The sequence below is a fragment of the Ictalurus furcatus genome, chromosome 12 (assembly GCF_023375685.1).
Source record: "Ictalurus furcatus strain D&B chromosome 12, Billie_1.0, whole genome shotgun sequence".
NCBI lineage: Eukaryota > Metazoa > Chordata > Actinopteri > Siluriformes > Ictaluridae > Ictalurus > Ictalurus furcatus.
In genome coordinates this window covers 18,890,710-18,908,665 of record NC_071266.1, presented here as the reverse complement: position 1 = coordinate 18,908,665, position 17,956 = coordinate 18,890,710, and the positions used below count along the sequence as shown (strand labels likewise).

Below are 17,956 nucleotides of genomic sequence, written 5' to 3'. Positions count from 1 at the left end.
AGTCCGTCTGGTCCGATCCCACAGAAGAGCCGGGTGCATTATCTCGGGAAGTGATGGTACCAGGATGCACTATGGGAAGAAGGCGAGTCGGCGGAAGCAGTGTTTTGCTCTGGGCAATATTCTGCTGGGAAACTTTAGGTCCTGGCATTCATGTGGATGTTACTTTGACCACCTACCTAAACATTATTGCAGACCAAGTACTCGCCTTCACGGCATCGGTATTCCCTAATCGCAGTGGCTTCTTTCAGCAGGATCATGCTCCCTGCCACACTGCAAAAATGATTCAGGAATGGTTTTAAACCTGACAAAGAGTTCAAGGTGTTGACTTGGCCTCCAAATTCCCCAGATCTCAATCTAATCGAGCTTCTGTGGGACGTGCCGGACAAACAAGTCCAATCCATGGAGACCCCAACTCACAACTTTAAAGGGTCTGCTGGTGCCAGATACCACAGCACACCTTCAGAGGTCTTGTGGAGTCCATGCCTTGACGGGTCAGAGCTGTTCTGGCGGCATCTACACAATATTAGCCAGGTGGTTTTAATGTTATAGATGTTCGGTGTATAGTCCCATGCGAAATTACTGCTCACACTTATGTTCCTTAAAAATGTTATTAGCCAAAGACTAGTGCAAAGATTATAACAGACTGCACTGTGCAAACACTTCAATAGTATTCAATAGTAGGTGATTGACACATAGTCAATCACAGTAACAGTCAATGTAATCATAATTTCCCGCTGTTAAATTCTCGATTCATTAAGCATTCATTCTCAGCTGCACGTTAGTTACAGATTTATATTAATGCTGCATGTTATCATTTCTATAGTTACAGCTCATTGACAGGGACTTGTCAATGTGTAATTGTCGATATGGTGACGTTTCCTGTGAGGTGTTGTGCATTTTGCCTTTTTGAAAGGAGTCTCCAGTGTCAGAGCTTTGTAACAGAAAGACCATTTCAGACATTTGACCTTGCTGTGACCTTGACCATGTTCTAAAGTGAATTTTCGATGAACAGCCTGAAAATATGGCAAATTGCTGTGGTATAAGAGGAATAAAACACTCCTGGATATGATGTTATTAGCAGATGTTCCTATAACAGCAGCACAACCTGTCTGGTTTTATTTCTCACTTAACACTTACAAGTTCGTTTTTTTTTTTTTTTTTTTGCTGAGACACAGCAGTAAGTAAACCTTTCCATGAAAATTTAAAAGGCAGTTTTGCCCAAAATTCCCATTCCTGTTCTTGAGAACTGATCTTCCTCGTGTTCAGCTTACCTTGCACCCCTCGCAGGCGCTGACACCATAGTGGTACCCAGAGGATTTGTCCTGGCACACAAAGCAGGGCTTGTAGACGCGTGGAGGGGGCAGAGGCGAGGGCGGGCTCGGCACCAGTTCCTCTGAGCTACTGCTTTGTGTCTCGATGGCTGCAGGCAAGATGAGAACAACAACATACAAAATTACACACAAAATACGGATTAGAACACAAGCACCGAAAGACAACACACGGTACCACTGCGGACAAATATTTATAAGGAACGCAGCTCCTGAACGCCAGGTTGACCGTACGTAGAATCAGTTTATGAATATGTATACAATAAATATGCACGGGTTCATCTCTCATCATTTTGAACCGTTTCTGTTTTCAGAATGTTAAACTGCTAGTCTGTCCAGTGGAAAGCAGAAAAACTGATACGACACTAATTACACACATGACCGAAAAGCTCCAGAGTACTGTGCGATTTACTGGAGCAAATATTTCTTAGCATTAGAGCCACTAAATCATGCAGTCTGCACGTTTTAATCCTTAATTATTTAAACCTTAATTTCAGAATTTGAGCAATTTCAGCATTTAGAGCAGTTTTCCATTTCCGTTTATATATATATATATATATATATATATATATATATATATATATATATATATATAAAAAGAATAATCTTTTGCAATTTCAATCAGTCTAGCCCCTGTGTATGACAGCTGTGAGATATCATAAAAATTTACTGTCCGTTTGGTCACGTGGTTGATTTCAGCCAATGGAACAGTATCTGTGATGTCGGACATCTGGGGTATACCACCTCACCAGCGGGGACCATCACGACCACCACAGTGAGCCATTTCAAGGTTCACTGCTTAAAGATTCTGAAAACGGGCAAATGTACTTTCTAACGAGGCAAAAAAATCGGAGAAACTGAAGTATTTCTGCACTGCATCGATGAACTACAGAAAGGCTCTTCGAACAATGCTCCTCTTTGCAAGAATATTCTAGCAGTTTCCTCAGGCTAATAATTTAATGGCTACTCTGTGACGTGGCATTTACTGTTGTCGATGCTAAAGTTTACGTGTATATCGGGTTATACAGAAGTCATAAAGTGATTTTTCACATTACCCCACGATGAACACAAATATGACCTGAAAATATATGCCAGTATTTTATCTTATATATCAGTTTCACACTGTCTCACTCAAGAAGATAAGTCAAGGCCACTATTAACTATGAAACCATCCAAAACACAATAATGTGATGGGGACAGAAAGAGAATACTGAAGTGGTGTAAAGTGGTTCATTACAAGTCAGACCGTATCAGCAGACAAGAAGGCAACCTGATCACACCCTGAGCTTCAGGCGGAACAGATCAGATGATCAGATTACGCCACTGTGAAGAGATCCTCAGAGCAGCAAAATTCACTTAGCCACGACCCAACGGATTAACTCGGAAACCGCGGCTTTTACCAACAAATAAAACAAATGTGTTTACCTCATGCATGTTGGAATGGGCACGGTGTACAGAAAGAACACCTGTACTGAAAATTATTCCAGTTACGAGTTACCAGTTTTGATAAGCTAATACAATACAATACTACGGAAACCCTAAGAGGCCATGCATTATTATTTTTTTTTCTTTCCTTTTTTCGTAATCACGTCTTAATTTTCTTGTGATCTTGACATAATAAAAAGCTGTTTTCTCACGACGTAATTTTATCATGAGAAAATCTCACGCCTTGAGAATGCGACTGGTGTTGCACGCACGTTGGCGTCTTCGACATCACCATCATAAATGTGATAACTGTCCGCTGTAGAGTCGGACTTTATATCCGCATTAAGAGAGAGGGGTGTCCCCTTCTGAAGTGTCAGACACTAAAGTGGATGTTGTCTATCACTGACAGGCGTAGAGCCGTTTCATCTCGAGTGGGCTTCCATACAATGGCGCATGGCCTCTTAGGGCTTCCATACAATACATTATATTTGTTACAATAAGTAAGTGCAATTATGACTGAAAGACAGAGGTGGTGAAAGAACGGAAATTACAGAGGTGTATTAATGCACATGTGTTACAGTTTAAATGAAACATATAGCACAAAGCAAATGATGTTCAGCTAAAATGATGATTTTTAAAGGTTGCAAATAAACTTGAGAAATAAACTTCAGCTGACTAAAATGTAATATATTTTGATCCTAGTTTCTGGAAGATGGCTTGTTATATTTATTCTGCTGTATGAGAGGTGTGGGTGGGGTGGGGTGGGGTGGGGTGGGGTGGGGGGTTCCTGTCCTGATGGTGCAGAAGAAATCTAGATCCTGAAATCTGACTGAAATGGGGTTATTTGTTAAAGTCCCCATGAAATGCCTTGAAACGTGCAACATTATTTGATATGTTGACATACCGCTGAAACAGGAGGTCAGGACGGGACATACCGAGTGGCTCCTCCCACTTATTAAATAGCCAATACCGTTTAGCTTACCTCACAGCCCGGGGTAAGCCGTACTTGACAGTTGTGCCATGGATTTGTATGATTTTGGGGACGGAACACTTTAGATTCTGGAGAGCATTTGATTGGACAGAAAATCTGGTGAGAAGCCGAAGTGCACTATGATGTCATCAAAATTGCTGATCCGTATTGGTGGTAGAGAGAGACTGTAAATTTTGAATGCGTATATCTTCTAAATGTGAATTTTATCATTGTTTTGGATTGTACCTGCTTATAGATAACATATAGATTAGTATATTCATACTAAAAGCCATAAAACCGCAATTTTGATTTAAAAATTGGGGACTTTTAATTTTCTGTTTGTAAAGGATTAAATGTCCTTACATTGACTGTAAGGACATTTGTCCCTATCCTGTCACCCTGTCCTCACAAAAATATCTAAATAAATGAATGTGTGTGTGTGTGTGTGTGTGAGTGAGTGTACACATATTTAGCTGTTTGTGAAGGACTAAATGTCCTCACAATGATAGGACATGGTCAAAGGTCCTCACAATCACCTAGTTCTCACAAAAAATATATAAATAAATGAATGTGTGTATGTGTGTGTGTGAGTGAGTGTACACATATTTAGCTGTTTGTGAAGGACTAAATGTCCTCACAATGATAGGACATGGTCAAAGGTCCTCACAATCACCTAGTTCTCACAAAAAATATATAAATAAATGAATGTGTGTATGTGTGTGTGTGAGTGAGTGTACACATATTTAGCTGTTTGTGAAGGACTAAATGTCCTCACAATGATAGGACATGGTCAAAGGTCCTCACAATCACCTAGTTCTCACAAAAAATATATAAATAAATGAATGTGTGTATGTGTGTGTGTGAGTGAGTGTACACATATTTAGCTGTTTGTGAAGGACTAAATGTCCTCACAATGATACGACATGGTCAAAGGTCCTCACAATCACCTAGTCCTCACAAAAAATATATAAATAAATGAATGTGTGTGTGTGTGTGTGTGTTTGTAAATCAGGTTTGCTAGTTCAGGCTGTATTAGCCTCAGGCACCAGCACAGATATCTTTTTTGGGACTGTGTCTCAATTCTAACATTCTGTTCTGGGTGTGAAATCTGTCCCTATAGATGGTGACTATAGCATGTTATACATATACACATATAGATATGTATGTATAACATACTATAGTATATATATGTGTGTGTGTGTGTGTATATATATATACACACACATACACACACACGTTTTCCTTGTTGTTACAGAGGTTAGGTTTTGGCTTTGATTTAATTGTAGCATAGCATCGATTAGTCACAGCAATCATTATGCCAGTGGAAGGTCCTCTCAAAGGTCGGAAAATTCACAGAAAGAACCGAATGTTCTTCTTGCAAATTTCCCAGCATTTAAACGGTGCCAAAATAGAAGGAATGGCATCGAGTGTACTAGCTAATCCTGAACTTGGCTAATTATACTTGATATCTTGTTTATGTCCTTTTAATTTCCTCTCTGAATTTCAGTTACCTCATGTCTCCTTTTTAAACGTCTCAATATGTCCAGGCTTTGTTTTCTGAGAGAGGAGACCTCGCAGTGACCCTTGCACAACGCACCAGCTTGGATCCATTTCTCTTAATAAAAATCAAATTAATATTAAGGAAATTATTCTTCGGCGTTTCACCGCTAAGCAAATTATGCCTAGGCTATCCATCACTTGAGTGAAATGCAAAATGTTTAAACCTGGCATTGTAGTAAATCACATATTATCAATTAAAAAAAAAAAAAACCCAAACTTACAATTCTAACCAAAAACCAACCCAATAAATCTTGTTGAATTCAGCTAGTCTAACAAGGCTGTGAGAAAACAAATAAGATAATGAGGTTGTGCTGGATTGCGGTGAGGCTTGGGTAGCGCATTGCGCCTTCATCTTAGATCTGAGGCCAGATTAACTGAGTAAATAAATGCAGTTCGAGTCTCTAACTAAGTGCACATTGATTGCGGGAGGCTCTCGTTGCTCACCCTCTCTATCTCTCCATCTCTCTCTCTCTGTGTGTGTGTGTGTGTGTTGGGATTTCTTGCAGTAGACAGATAAACTGCCATATCGATCTAGCATCACGCCCCTCCATGTCCCGCGACTCCGAGACCCACGGAGTGAAACCTGATTGAATTAATGAACGCAGGCGGCCATCCGTTTTTATTTAAGTCAGGTCATATAGCGACAAGCAGTGCAGCCGGCCTGGGCTACTCTAAATCCTTTCCATCTGGACACACGATACTCAAACATAAATTCTAATCACGAGAGACACGACGGACGATTCCTGTTGTACTCGGGGTGTAAAGGTCCAGTTCCATAAAATTCCACGCTTATCAAGTCCGGATAAGCAACTGATATAACTGAACGGTGGCAACAGTTACATTTTAATGCGTAATCATTAGTGATTCGTTTATGGCTATGAATGAGGATTCAAAGTGGTTATGTTGTGGTTCATAATGCCGCTTCATGTTACCACTTTTGTCTTGTGCCGTAGACTCTGTACAGATGAGACACACCTGTTTGGAATCTGATGCTGGGAAAACAAACACAGACAGCTTTTGTCTATTCATCTTTAAACAGCGTGCTTTCATCATTCTTTTTTTTCTTCTTCCTTTTAAAACAAGCCATGTCATCACTTCACTAATCTATAAAAAAATCTGTAAAAATCTGTCCCCTTATTGACCCAATGTCTCCAGCCCTGTAGCTAGTCTCTGGTCCGGTGAGCTTCCTTCCACTAAATATTTTACAGAAATAAACGCATGTGTTTGGATAAACCATGTGTAGTTGCTGAACTACAATACATTTTCCCCCATATATTTATCGGCTCTGCTACAGATTGTTGACGTACTCAGTACGGTCTTATAGAGAATACTGCATTCGAACCGTGGAGCGCCCGGGTGCTGACCCCTTGTCTACGTACTTAACGGGGCGTCTAGAAAATATGTTAATACGCAGAAGAAGAGGTGTTCATAATGCACGCATTGCAGAAGGTAAAGCAGAAGACATGAACATGACTCAGGAAGGACATGTGCCAAATGCTCCCGTTTACCATGTTTAAAGTTAATATAAAATAGGACCAGGATTAATACAATAAATGCAAGTAACTTCATGTGTTTGGTTCATTTTGTCTTATTGAAGCTAGAGAGAGAGAGAGAGAGAGAGAGAGAGAGAGAGAGGGGTTAGAGTTAGCGTTTGTATACTTTCTGGCAACTTCATTCATAGAAAATGAATTAAATACAGTCAAATCTCCTTCATGTGTATAAATTTGTATTCATTTCTCAGTTCAGGTTTTTCAAGGGTCATTCCATATCAGGTGGTCCAGAACAGGCTGCTTGACCATTTTTAATTGTCCTAATTGTTTTTTTTTTAGTGAGTACCTCTATGTCACGAATTCAAGGTGGAGACGGATTCAAGTGCATCAAAACACAAAAAGACACTATGACCTTGAGGCAAAACACTATGGCACAAGCAAACCATAAACCAGAGACTTAAACACAGCAACAAAGATAAACGTAAGACAAAGAGTGCAGTGCAAACTGGGGCATTATACAAATTAGTGCTCATTAACAAGAACGCAGTGAGGTGTAGTGGCTGCTGGGAACTGTAGTTCACAGTCCCCTCTCTGCTTTATATGACACTCTATATATCGGCATTGCAAAACCACCAGGTTTATTTTTTTTATAAGTATTTTACTTGGTTGAACTACGAGAGCCATCTTTGTCTCATGGCACACAGCAGCTTTTGGTTATACAGCTGTTTAGGGAAACCTCAATATCTTGCTCAGGACGGTCCAAGAACTGATCTCTAGAGCACGTTACAAGGTACATGGACATATATAAACATTTTACACGTTCTTGTTCCTTTGACTTAGAACTGAAGTCCAAATGTAATGCTAAAGATTGCTCACAGTTCCACTTTAGGGTCAGTTTCTAACGGGAACGGTTTGAGTCTCAGTCTTAATTTTTTAGGGGGTAGCTAGGTAAGTATAGTGTGCATGCAGAACATTTCAGGTTTGAGACTCTTATTTCTCCTTATTTACTTTTTAAAAATTCGACCTCACTTTCTGGTCGAATATCTCTGATTGGGGATAAGTTATCATTAAAATTATACGTTGTTATTGTTGTTATTATTTTGTCTTCTATAAAACATGTAACTATCTTATGTAGCTTCTGAAGGGCAGTACTAAATGAAAAATAAGATCTTTAAACAAAATAATAACAGTTGACACCGATTATCCTGTTCAAAAGTTTACACCCCCCTGGCTCTTAATGTATATGTGTTGCCTTCTTGAGCGTCAGTGAATGTTTGGACCTTTTGTAATAGTTGTGTACGAGTCCCTCAGCTGGTCTCAGTGTGTAAAGATGGATCTCCAGGTAACGACACAGAGTATTAATAATCGAGCGTATGTAAACTTTTGAACTGGTTCATTTGCGTAAATTCAGTTGTTATTGTGTCTTGTGGACTAGATGTAAACATCTGTTATGTGAAATAGTTTATTCAGGGCGGGACTAAATAAAAAACTAAATGCAATGTTTATGATACCTATTATTATTTTTAATTATGAACATTTTGCAGATTCTGCAAGGGGTATGCAAATTTATGAGCACAAGTCATAAATTATAAATTCATAGCATTTATAAGCTTGATAGAAAATAGAAGTGAGAGATAGAGAGAGATACAGTCATCTCTCTCTCTCTCTCTCTCTCTCTCTCTCTCTCTCTCTCTATGCTGATGCATATCTGAAACTCACAGAGAGGAGTACTGGACCACCTGTGGACAGATGGAGTGCAAAAAAAAAAAGGCAGATGCACAGAGCGAAAAATTTTCTCCATTTTCTGGCCGATTACACTCCAGCACAGTAGACTGGGGACTCGGGCATGTTAACATACACATGGCTGCCATTAGATGAATGCTGAGAGAAAGCGAAAATGCTTTGGAAAAAAAAAAAGGCAGGCAGAGGAAAAAACATCTCATAGCTTGTCCCGCTGAACCTCTAGCCTCTGGCTGAACTCTCTGTCAGGGTCAAGCAGGAAACTCACACACACCCACACATTGCAGGTCATTCACTCAATGGGGGGAAAGCAAACTGAAAACAGCATGGGTGAGCTGTGTAACACACACACACACACACACACACACACACACACACACACACAGACACTTAAAGAGTATAAAAATAACACAATATAGCAATCCCAAAGAGGGTATGATCTCTCTGTGCACTACACCTTCAGCAGCTAGCTGTTATTTAATTAACTATTTATTAATAAATCATCAATAAATAAATCATTAATAAATACATACATATTTGTTCATTTTGCTATTTAACAAATTGATTAAAATAATCACTATTTAACTATTTAATTAACAATTTTACAACTTTATATATATATATATATATAATTATTTTTTTACTCTATTTTTCAGGAAACTATTTACAGATGTGCTCGTGGACTGGATTCTATCTGGCATGTTAACTGCTTTATAAAAAAAATAAGTCATTGCCAAATAAATAAACACAAATGGAAATATAACCAGCTGTGCTTAACAACTAGATTTCAAATAGCAATTCACTTGCATGTGTGTGTGTGTGTGTGTGTGTGTGTGTGTGTGTGCTTTTCATTTGCTTTCTTCTCCTAATGGCCATCTCGGAACACATCCCGCGTCTGCTACTTCACCTTTCCGAACACATGGACGTGGCCATGGACGCCTCGTTCGGCAAAACACCGTAATGAAAACCAACCGAGTAGAAGTACACGGAAAAGACAAAAAGGACAGGCGAAGTTGGAGTGAGTTGAGCTTGTAGAAGTGTGAAGGAGGAAGGAACAAAGCAGCGAGTGGGAGAGAGAGAGAGAGAGAGAGAGAGAGAGAGAGAGAAGCCACAGGCATTTCCATGTATGTCTCTAGGGGCATTATCCAGCACTTGGCAGGAGGTGTTTGAGGGAGGTTCGCTGATTTTGGATTGATTAGAGCCGTGTTACACCCAGACGCTGTCCTCATTTGAGCGCTTGTTCAAACAATGTTGAACAGTTGCTCAATACTGGCAGAAAATTCTACCTCACTCTCTCTCTCGCTCTCTCATACACACACACACACACACACACACATTTTTGTCCCTCTGGATTCAATCAGAGAGGCAACATGCAGGCAAAGTTCACGGAAAAGCTACACCAAATTAGATCCAGATTTTTCTCAGCGCTTGCTGTCTGTATACATTTCACTGATGTGGACATCGAACCTTTCACAGGAAAGAATGAGCTAAAAATAAACAGCGGATTCGTTTTGTTTTGTCTTCGGGACACACAAGAGACAGAGGGAAATGAATCCTATTATTGGAATAATAAGTGAATGATTAGGTTCGGGGAGTAAGGGGAAAATAACATGACCACCTGATTAATCCCTTAAATTCCAAGGCCCCGCGGATGAGCGTGCACTCTTCAGCCTTTATCTTACATACATTTCGGTGCGGTTAGTGAATCAGAGGGTTTGAAATGAATAACCGAGTAAGAAGCGCTGTCAACAGCTTTCATGGTATTACTCATATAACTTCCTGGTGTAACGTCGTGTTCGACTAAATCTCATAACCGCCGACCTCGTAATCCAAAGAGAGTTCCTCTTCAACCCGGAATTCCTACTCGGGAATATCAGGAAGGTCTCTCAGGGTGACGTGGTGTCGAATCAACATGGCTGCTCACAGTCTCGAAGAGGTAAATACACCACATCATCGATTATCACAGTTAGCTGGCTGGATTGCTGCTAATAAAAGACGAACACAGAGCCGTCCATGTTTGTTGTTGTTGTTGTTGTTGTTTTTGCACTTCGTAGCGCTGAACTTTAAAGGTAAAAAAAAGAGGACATAATTCCACGTACCGAATTCCCATTTCGAAGGGAGTCGAAGGCAGCGTAACAGTGTGGTGTGCAGCCTGCCCCCCCTTCCCTTGAACCCTCTCTGACCTCTATATGACCTCAGACCGAGTCACTCACCCTCTCCAGCACTAACACAACAGGTGCGAGGCCCTTTACAGTGTAAACTAAGAGACAGAGGCTGATGTGATTAACAAAATAGAGAAATGGAAGAAAAAAAAAGAAGGCGGCGTTTCATTCGAATCCTTGGAATTCTTTTCAGCGGCGTTCAAAAGGTCGCAGGTATCCGATCCCGGTCTCGGAGCTGTTCGGTCATGTCTGCCCTCTGTCCGTAACACACTTTAACAGCGGTGTGTAAAAACCGCATGTGTGTATGGAAATCGCATCTTGCTGCTAATTACCTGATAAAGCACGATCGTATCCATCATCTACATCGTTTCTTTTAACGGCTTTGCCTCGCGTTTTGAAAGCAGGCGTCCCGATACACTGTAATCATCCCTGTCCTCTGTCGCCTGGCGTCCCACAGCCTCATCTTGTTTCAAAGTCGTCGCGCAGCGTTTTTTTTTCTGTCCTTTTCAGCTGTCGTGCCTGTAAAATTAACTCGGCATGCAAGCGGCGCTAATGACCTTTCAAGTCCTGCTCAAAGGTGCTTAAGCCTACAGCAGGGAGAGCGGAAAAGAGCCTAATTGCCACCAATCACACCCAGACAAAGGGAATGCGAGGCACTAAAAATCTCGCTCTAATCTCCTCAAACGCATAAAACGAGCGTGATATACTTTCTCCGAGTGCCGACGTTCGCCGGGACATTCATGTGGCCTTTTTCATTCGGCCTGATTCAAGATCATTTGAGAGACTGCAAGTTTAAAACATTTTTTTTTTTTTAAATCTCAGTATTTGAAACATTTCTCACTTATCTCATCTCATCTATAGGATTTTCATGCACGTTACCTTTCGTTGGACATCTCTGAACACGTAAAGCCCGTGTTATATTTTATATCGGTGCACATATCCATATAGCCGTGTACTTACTGTATATACTGTATTGCATAACGTATATACCAGTTCTTAGTCTTATTTACCTAACGCATCGTGTATATACGTCATGTACACCTTAGCTGGGCAAAGAAGCGACTCGAACCTCACGCATACAGAATACTGAAACGTGTTCAGCTATAGCGCGTCTTCTCCTACCTCTCCTTCTGATCGTTCCTAATTCAAATCGACGCGGTGCCCATGCTTTCTTTCATTGTAAATACACGAATATGTTTCAATGGCCCTGATACTGATACTGCGATTTTGTTCAAATCAAAGCCTTCTTATTGCAACATAAAAGAAAGGCTCGCGACGCGTTAGCACAAAGAGTCTCATCTGAAGAATACAAAGAGCTGAAAACCCTGATCAGCATTCTCTTATTCCAGTTCATTACACTACTGACAAATACCAAGCAGGGCTTTATCACAGCAATTGACCACTGGACTCTAATGCCAACGATTTTCTAATCCATTGAGATGCAAATAAAGGCCACTTAGGTGGCATAATTGGTCAAAGTGATGGGGTACGTGAATGTTTAATGGGATTTAATCACTCTCGGTTGCTTAACCAAGACACACCATACGCGTGCTATAATAAGCTGTGAAATGATGATTATAAGACCGATACGTGGTGGCATTGCTCTTTTTTATGAATTTTTTTTTTTTTTAATATTTGCCAGTTGACCCATCAAGAGCAGTCTTTTCAGATAAACAATACACACACACACACACACACACACACACACACGCTTGTCTTGGTATCCATGTGAGGACCATTGACACAAGTCGCCTACATCTAAACCTAATCTCTTTAGATCAAATGGAAATAAAACGTCAAACCTGTCAAATATTCCTGTCCTTGTGAGGACATGCGGTCTTCACTAAGTTCTATAAAACGTTCCCACACGCACACACAAACACACATCCCCGACTTATAAACACACCTTCAATCCTGCAAACTTGTTTACTTCATTTTCTGTAGTCATTTCATGCTGCGCGTTTTTGAATTATTCCACACACACACACCCTTATTGAAAAATCACATCCATTTCACATCGGATGCACCGATATTCCACATGCGGCATCACGTGCGTAAAACGTGTTCCTAAATAAATGAAATGTGAAAATAAATGAAGCGTGCGGAAAAATAAACGTGGAAAATATGCGAATATGTGAAGTGTCTAAAAGCCACCAACCACATAATAAGATTATTCACGTCTGAGAGTCATGTGACTTCGCACGCTGGATATTTAGACTATACTTAGGATATACTGATGCAATTGAAGCTGTATTTATTAGCCTAACAAAATGTATTATGAACAAGAATAAATAATAATTAAAAAAAATAAAAAGCGCCGTTAATGTCACCTTCTAATCTCCAACAGTGATAAATAAATAACGCTAGATCACTATAATTACGCACATTTGCACAGAACTAAATTGTTGTACTATGTTAGGTATATTAATAAACGCCAGTCGCTGGGGTTATTAATATTAGTAAACGTCAGCCACGAGTCATAAATGATACTGCATTCTTCCATAATGTCTACACGGTACACGAATGACAAGTGTACCGTCAGCAAACATTACCACGTTGATAGAACGGCGGTCTGGTCTCATGAACGCTAGCCGGTGGACAGCTAGCGAGCTGACACTTTTGTGTGATTTGTGGCTCTCGGAGCCCGTAACACATACACACTGGGGAAATAACAGGAGCCTACGTCTGCGCTTAGTATTATCTCAAGTGTGGTGTTTACAGTAGATAAATATAAATCAGCTAGCTAAACAAACACTTCCGCTCACTCTGTCTCGCGTCCAGAACACGCATTACGGAAGAAAATACACCGTCGATGTCGCGTTAGTGACATTTTCATGCGGGGAAAAAAAAAAACCAAAAACAGAGTGCTAAGCTGTACTACTGAGTATGTCTATAGTGCATACGGTGTGCCTTTAAAGCTTTACTTTCCAATTACGTACCGAAATCTTTTTAGGTACTCTATATCAACATTTCCAAGTGACAGATACAAGTACAGTGTGTATGGAGGTGTTAGAAAGCTTGAAGTGGAGCCAAAGTGCTGTTTCTACAAGCTCCAGGGTCTCTGAGTATAACATTCTGTCAGGCATGATAGGTCCTGTAGTGTAGAGAGCGGTGAAGGAATGCAACGAATGTGGCACGTCGGGTCAATCTCACAGCCGCGCGGAGGTCAGAGCGCAGACACAGAAACATGTGCTGAACTTGTTAGCAGACATACTTAAGTCTCAAGTCTCCCCAGAGTTATTTGTCTCTACTTGTCAAAGTCGGTGTTTGTCCGACGGTATTTGTCCCCTCGCGGATGAGGAATGGCGTGACGGCTGACGCTTCAAATCCCGAGCATTCGGCAGTCTCAGATAGTACGCTTTCCTTACAAATTCCTCGTCACGGTTCATCTTGGCTTATTATTGCACGGTTTTACATGCGCACTGAATGATTTACGTCGTGATTTTACAGGCTGTGCGACTACAACATGGGAATGAAATAGTGCAATAGATGCACGCTCAAGTCTGGGTCCATCAAGACGACCTGTGGAAATAATTTAAGGGACATTAACTGGAGCTTAAGGACCTCTTCTGTACTCTAAAAAATAATGAACGTTCATGTACTGTACACCACATGCACTTTCCTAGTTAAACGATATATACTACAGGTACAAAACCTCCACAATTAATGCTAACACAGCAACTAGCAACACGGAAAAGTACAGTCAAGTACCCTTTTTTTTTGAGAGAGAGAGAGCGAGAGAGAGAGAGCATTAGGTTTTGGACATGCATGCTCTGAAATCCTGAAATCAAACCGGTGCGAGAGGATTCAAACTAAGTTCCACCATTTAAACAAACCTAAGGAAGACGATGGATGATGGATGCCTGATCTCTGACATTATTCCCCTCCCAGAAAAATAGGGACCTTTCATTGTCACTTCATGGTGATATCATGACACGCACATCTTCGGTTCCTTCAGTGTTTGCGTTTATCTTTTACCTGCAGAGGTGCGCATACCGTACAACCTTTGAAGTATTACTACAAGGTAAAACTGTCCCAAAAGTCCATACACAGTGGAAATGAACACTTTTTCCTTTTAAAAGCAAAATGTCTTCCACAATAACTTTCAGAATTACTTATATACATACTTACATATATATATATATATATATATATATATATATATATATATATATATATGGATATGTATGTATTGCAGACAGCCTTTAAGAGCGCCTTCCACAGAAGAAGAACGTACTGGAATCATTCTCATGGCTGGATCGTGAAGCTGTGAGCTTTAAGCAAGGCTCCGAAGGACTTTAAACAGGAAACACGGCGAGCACATCACACACACACACACACACACACACACACACACACACACACACACACGACACTGTCACCAAACTTATTAACAGATTCAAAAAGACTGGAAGGGATGCGCACCGACCGAGACGTGGACGTCCTCCAACATCTTGACGAACGCACGAGCAAAATAGTCCACTATGGAGACTTTTGGGACACCCTGTACATACAGTATAGAAAGCCATGTTAAAGGACAGGTACAGTTCCTTTGCTCAGAGTGTATACACTTAAAATGGGACCCAAAAAAAAAAAAAACAGATCTTAATTAGAGAAGAAATGTATTCCTGGACATTATGAGAGTAAAGCAGCAGGAGAGTGTGTGTGTGAGTGTGAGTGTGTGTGTGTGTGTGTGTGTGCTGGACGTACAGTGCGCGCTGCGCCGGAGCCGCCAGTCTGTGTGTGTGATTCCGCTGAAACACGCTTTGAGCGCCTTCTCCTGCAGCATACACGCCGGACTGGCGCTGCACAGATCCAACATCTGCCCCGGACTCAGCACATCCATGCAGTCGAACATGGTGGACATGCACCTTCAAGCTTCTTGTGCTTTCCCCTGGTAGTTTTGTTTTGTTTGTTTGTTTTGTTTGTTTGTCTGTTTGTTTTGTTTTTCTTCCTCTCCTTCAGCGCTGCGAATGTTTTGCGTCTTGCAAAAGCGCGTCCAGAAACTCCATTGAACCGAAGTGCGCTTCAGATCCAGTTTCAGCTCAGCTTTGTTCTCTCACTTTGTTTTGATCACGAATTAGGAGCGACGGTGCTGTTCAAACAGTGCTCTCATTTTCACTTCTCCTCCTCCTCCTCATCATCATCCTCATCTTCCTTCTTCTTCTTCTTCTTCTTCTTCAGGAAAATGCAACAGATGTAATGTAAGTGATTTCCTGATCTCTCTCTCTCTCTCTCTCTTGGACTGTCCTCTATCCGATCAGAGAGAGATATATTTTATAAACATAAGCAGATCTAGTTTAAAACCGCATCTCTCCCCCGCTCGATGACGAATGGCTTCTCCTGCCTCCGCGCAGCTCATTTCCTACTAGATTATTTCTTTCTTTCTTTCTTTCTTTCTTTTTTTTTTCTTTCTTGTCGCGCGGAGTGAAAGATTGGATTGCTTAATGTATGCGAGTGAACTCTCCACGAACCCTTCCCAGGCTGCTAACCTTCAAATGACCCGAGCCGCTCTGACATCACCAAGTTCTCACGCGAGCTTTAAAACCTGCCGGCGCGCGCCGACACACACACACACACACACACACGCACACACACGCGCGAGCGCACTCACACACACACACGCGCGCACACACACACGCGCACACACACTGCCATTCTTCTTCCTTTAACCACAACGAAGGAAAAAAAAAGCAATAATAATAATAATAACAATAATAATAATAATAATCAATAATAATAATAATAATAATAACTTTACTCTTTTATTAACTTTAGATTTCTTTCCAAACTTTAACTATAACATTTTCCCCGATTGAATTGATCTACTTTTCCCAACATAGCTCTAAATATACAGAACTCTGTATATCATTATCTGATATATTTTTTTAAATAATCTTTTTAAATGACGAAATGAATTCCGTTGAGTTATAGGTTGTCATTTGTTTTTCTAACTTAAGAAAGCAGAGAACTGTTTAAAAAATAAATAAATAAATAAATAAGACACATAAGCTTATGTATAAACTACAAGGGGACAAAAAAAAAAAAAACCCAGCCTTAACAAATGACTTTTCATTTCATCTCAAAAGAAAGAAATGAGCCTGAACACGACATGTTACACGGCTATCACATGGTTTAGGATGTAAACGCTGACGCTGTGTATTTTAATGACAAGCCGTATTCATCTTTGGATAAAATAAACTTCATGTAGGCTATATACAAACAACAACAACAACAACGGATTATTTAACAACATCATCGTCATCATCATCATCATCATCATGATGGTGGTTTCGTGATTAGTACATTTGCCTCACACCTCTGGGGTCTCTGCCCTGTGCGCATGGAGTTTCCTCCAGGTACTCTGGTTTCCTCCCCCAGTCCAAAGACCTGTGTTGTAGGCTGATTGGCATTTCCAAATTGTCTGTAGTGTTTGAATGTATGTGTGATTGTGCTCTGCGATGGGTTAGTGTCCGCTGCCTTGTGCCCCGAGTCCCCTGGGATAAGCTCCAGACCTCCCACGACCCTCTGTAGGATCCGCGGTACGGAAAACAACAACAACAACAACAACAACAACAATAATAACGGGTGCACGGTGGAGTGGTTAGCACGTTCGCCTCACACCCCCAGGGTTGGGGGTTCGATTCCCGCCTCTGCCCTGTGTGTGCAGAGTTTGCATGTTCTCCTCGTGATGCGGGGGTTTCCTCTGGGTACTCCGGTTTCCTCCCCCAGTCCAAAGACATGCTAGGTAGGCTGATTGGCATGTCCAAAGTGTCCATAGTGTATGAATGGGTGTGTGAGTGATTGTGCCCTGAGATGGATTGGCACCCTGTCCAGGGTGTACCCCACCTTGTGCCCCATGCTTCCTGGGATAGGCTCCAGGATTCCCGTGACCCTGAAAAGGATCAAGCGGTATAGAAGATGGATGGATAACAATAATAATAATAATAATAATAATAATAATACTCAATTGTCCCAGTCCTTAATGTTTTATCCCGTTTGATGAACAACATGTGAAGAATGTCTTGGAAGAATATTTCAAACCAATGAATTTCAGTAACTGACATAAGATGTAAACTGAAGTGCTTTTTTTTTTTGCCATCTCATCATTATCTACACGCTCACTTTAAAAACTTAAAGTGCAGTGCAACACTGAACATTAAGAGCACTGAGGGTCAGTTAAAACACCTTCAGACATTTAACATCAACCAAATTTCAGCGCTAACCAACACAAATTAAGAAATGGACCCATAACCCTCCAACCCCTCCCCCCTCCCCCCC

At 40.9% G+C, this 17,956-nt stretch overlaps 1 protein-coding gene across 1 annotated transcript in view; it reads right to left on the bottom strand.

Moving 5' to 3' along the window:
- The window catches only part of LOC128615839 (retinoic acid receptor beta), a 68,681-nt gene extending 51,639 nt beyond the window's left edge, over positions 1 to 17,042 (bottom strand). The window contains exons 1-2 of the mRNA XM_053638181.1: positions 15,386 to 17,042; positions 1,272 to 1,420 (exon numbers count right to left, since the gene is read on the bottom strand). Coding sequence (XP_053494156.1) covers positions 1,272 to 1,420; positions 15,386 to 15,542 — 306 coding nt within the window. The 5' untranslated portion in view covers positions 15,543 to 17,042. The remainder of the gene's footprint in view (positions 1 to 1,271; positions 1,421 to 15,385) is intronic.
- Between the last annotated feature and the right edge of the window lie 914 nt (positions 17,043 to 17,956).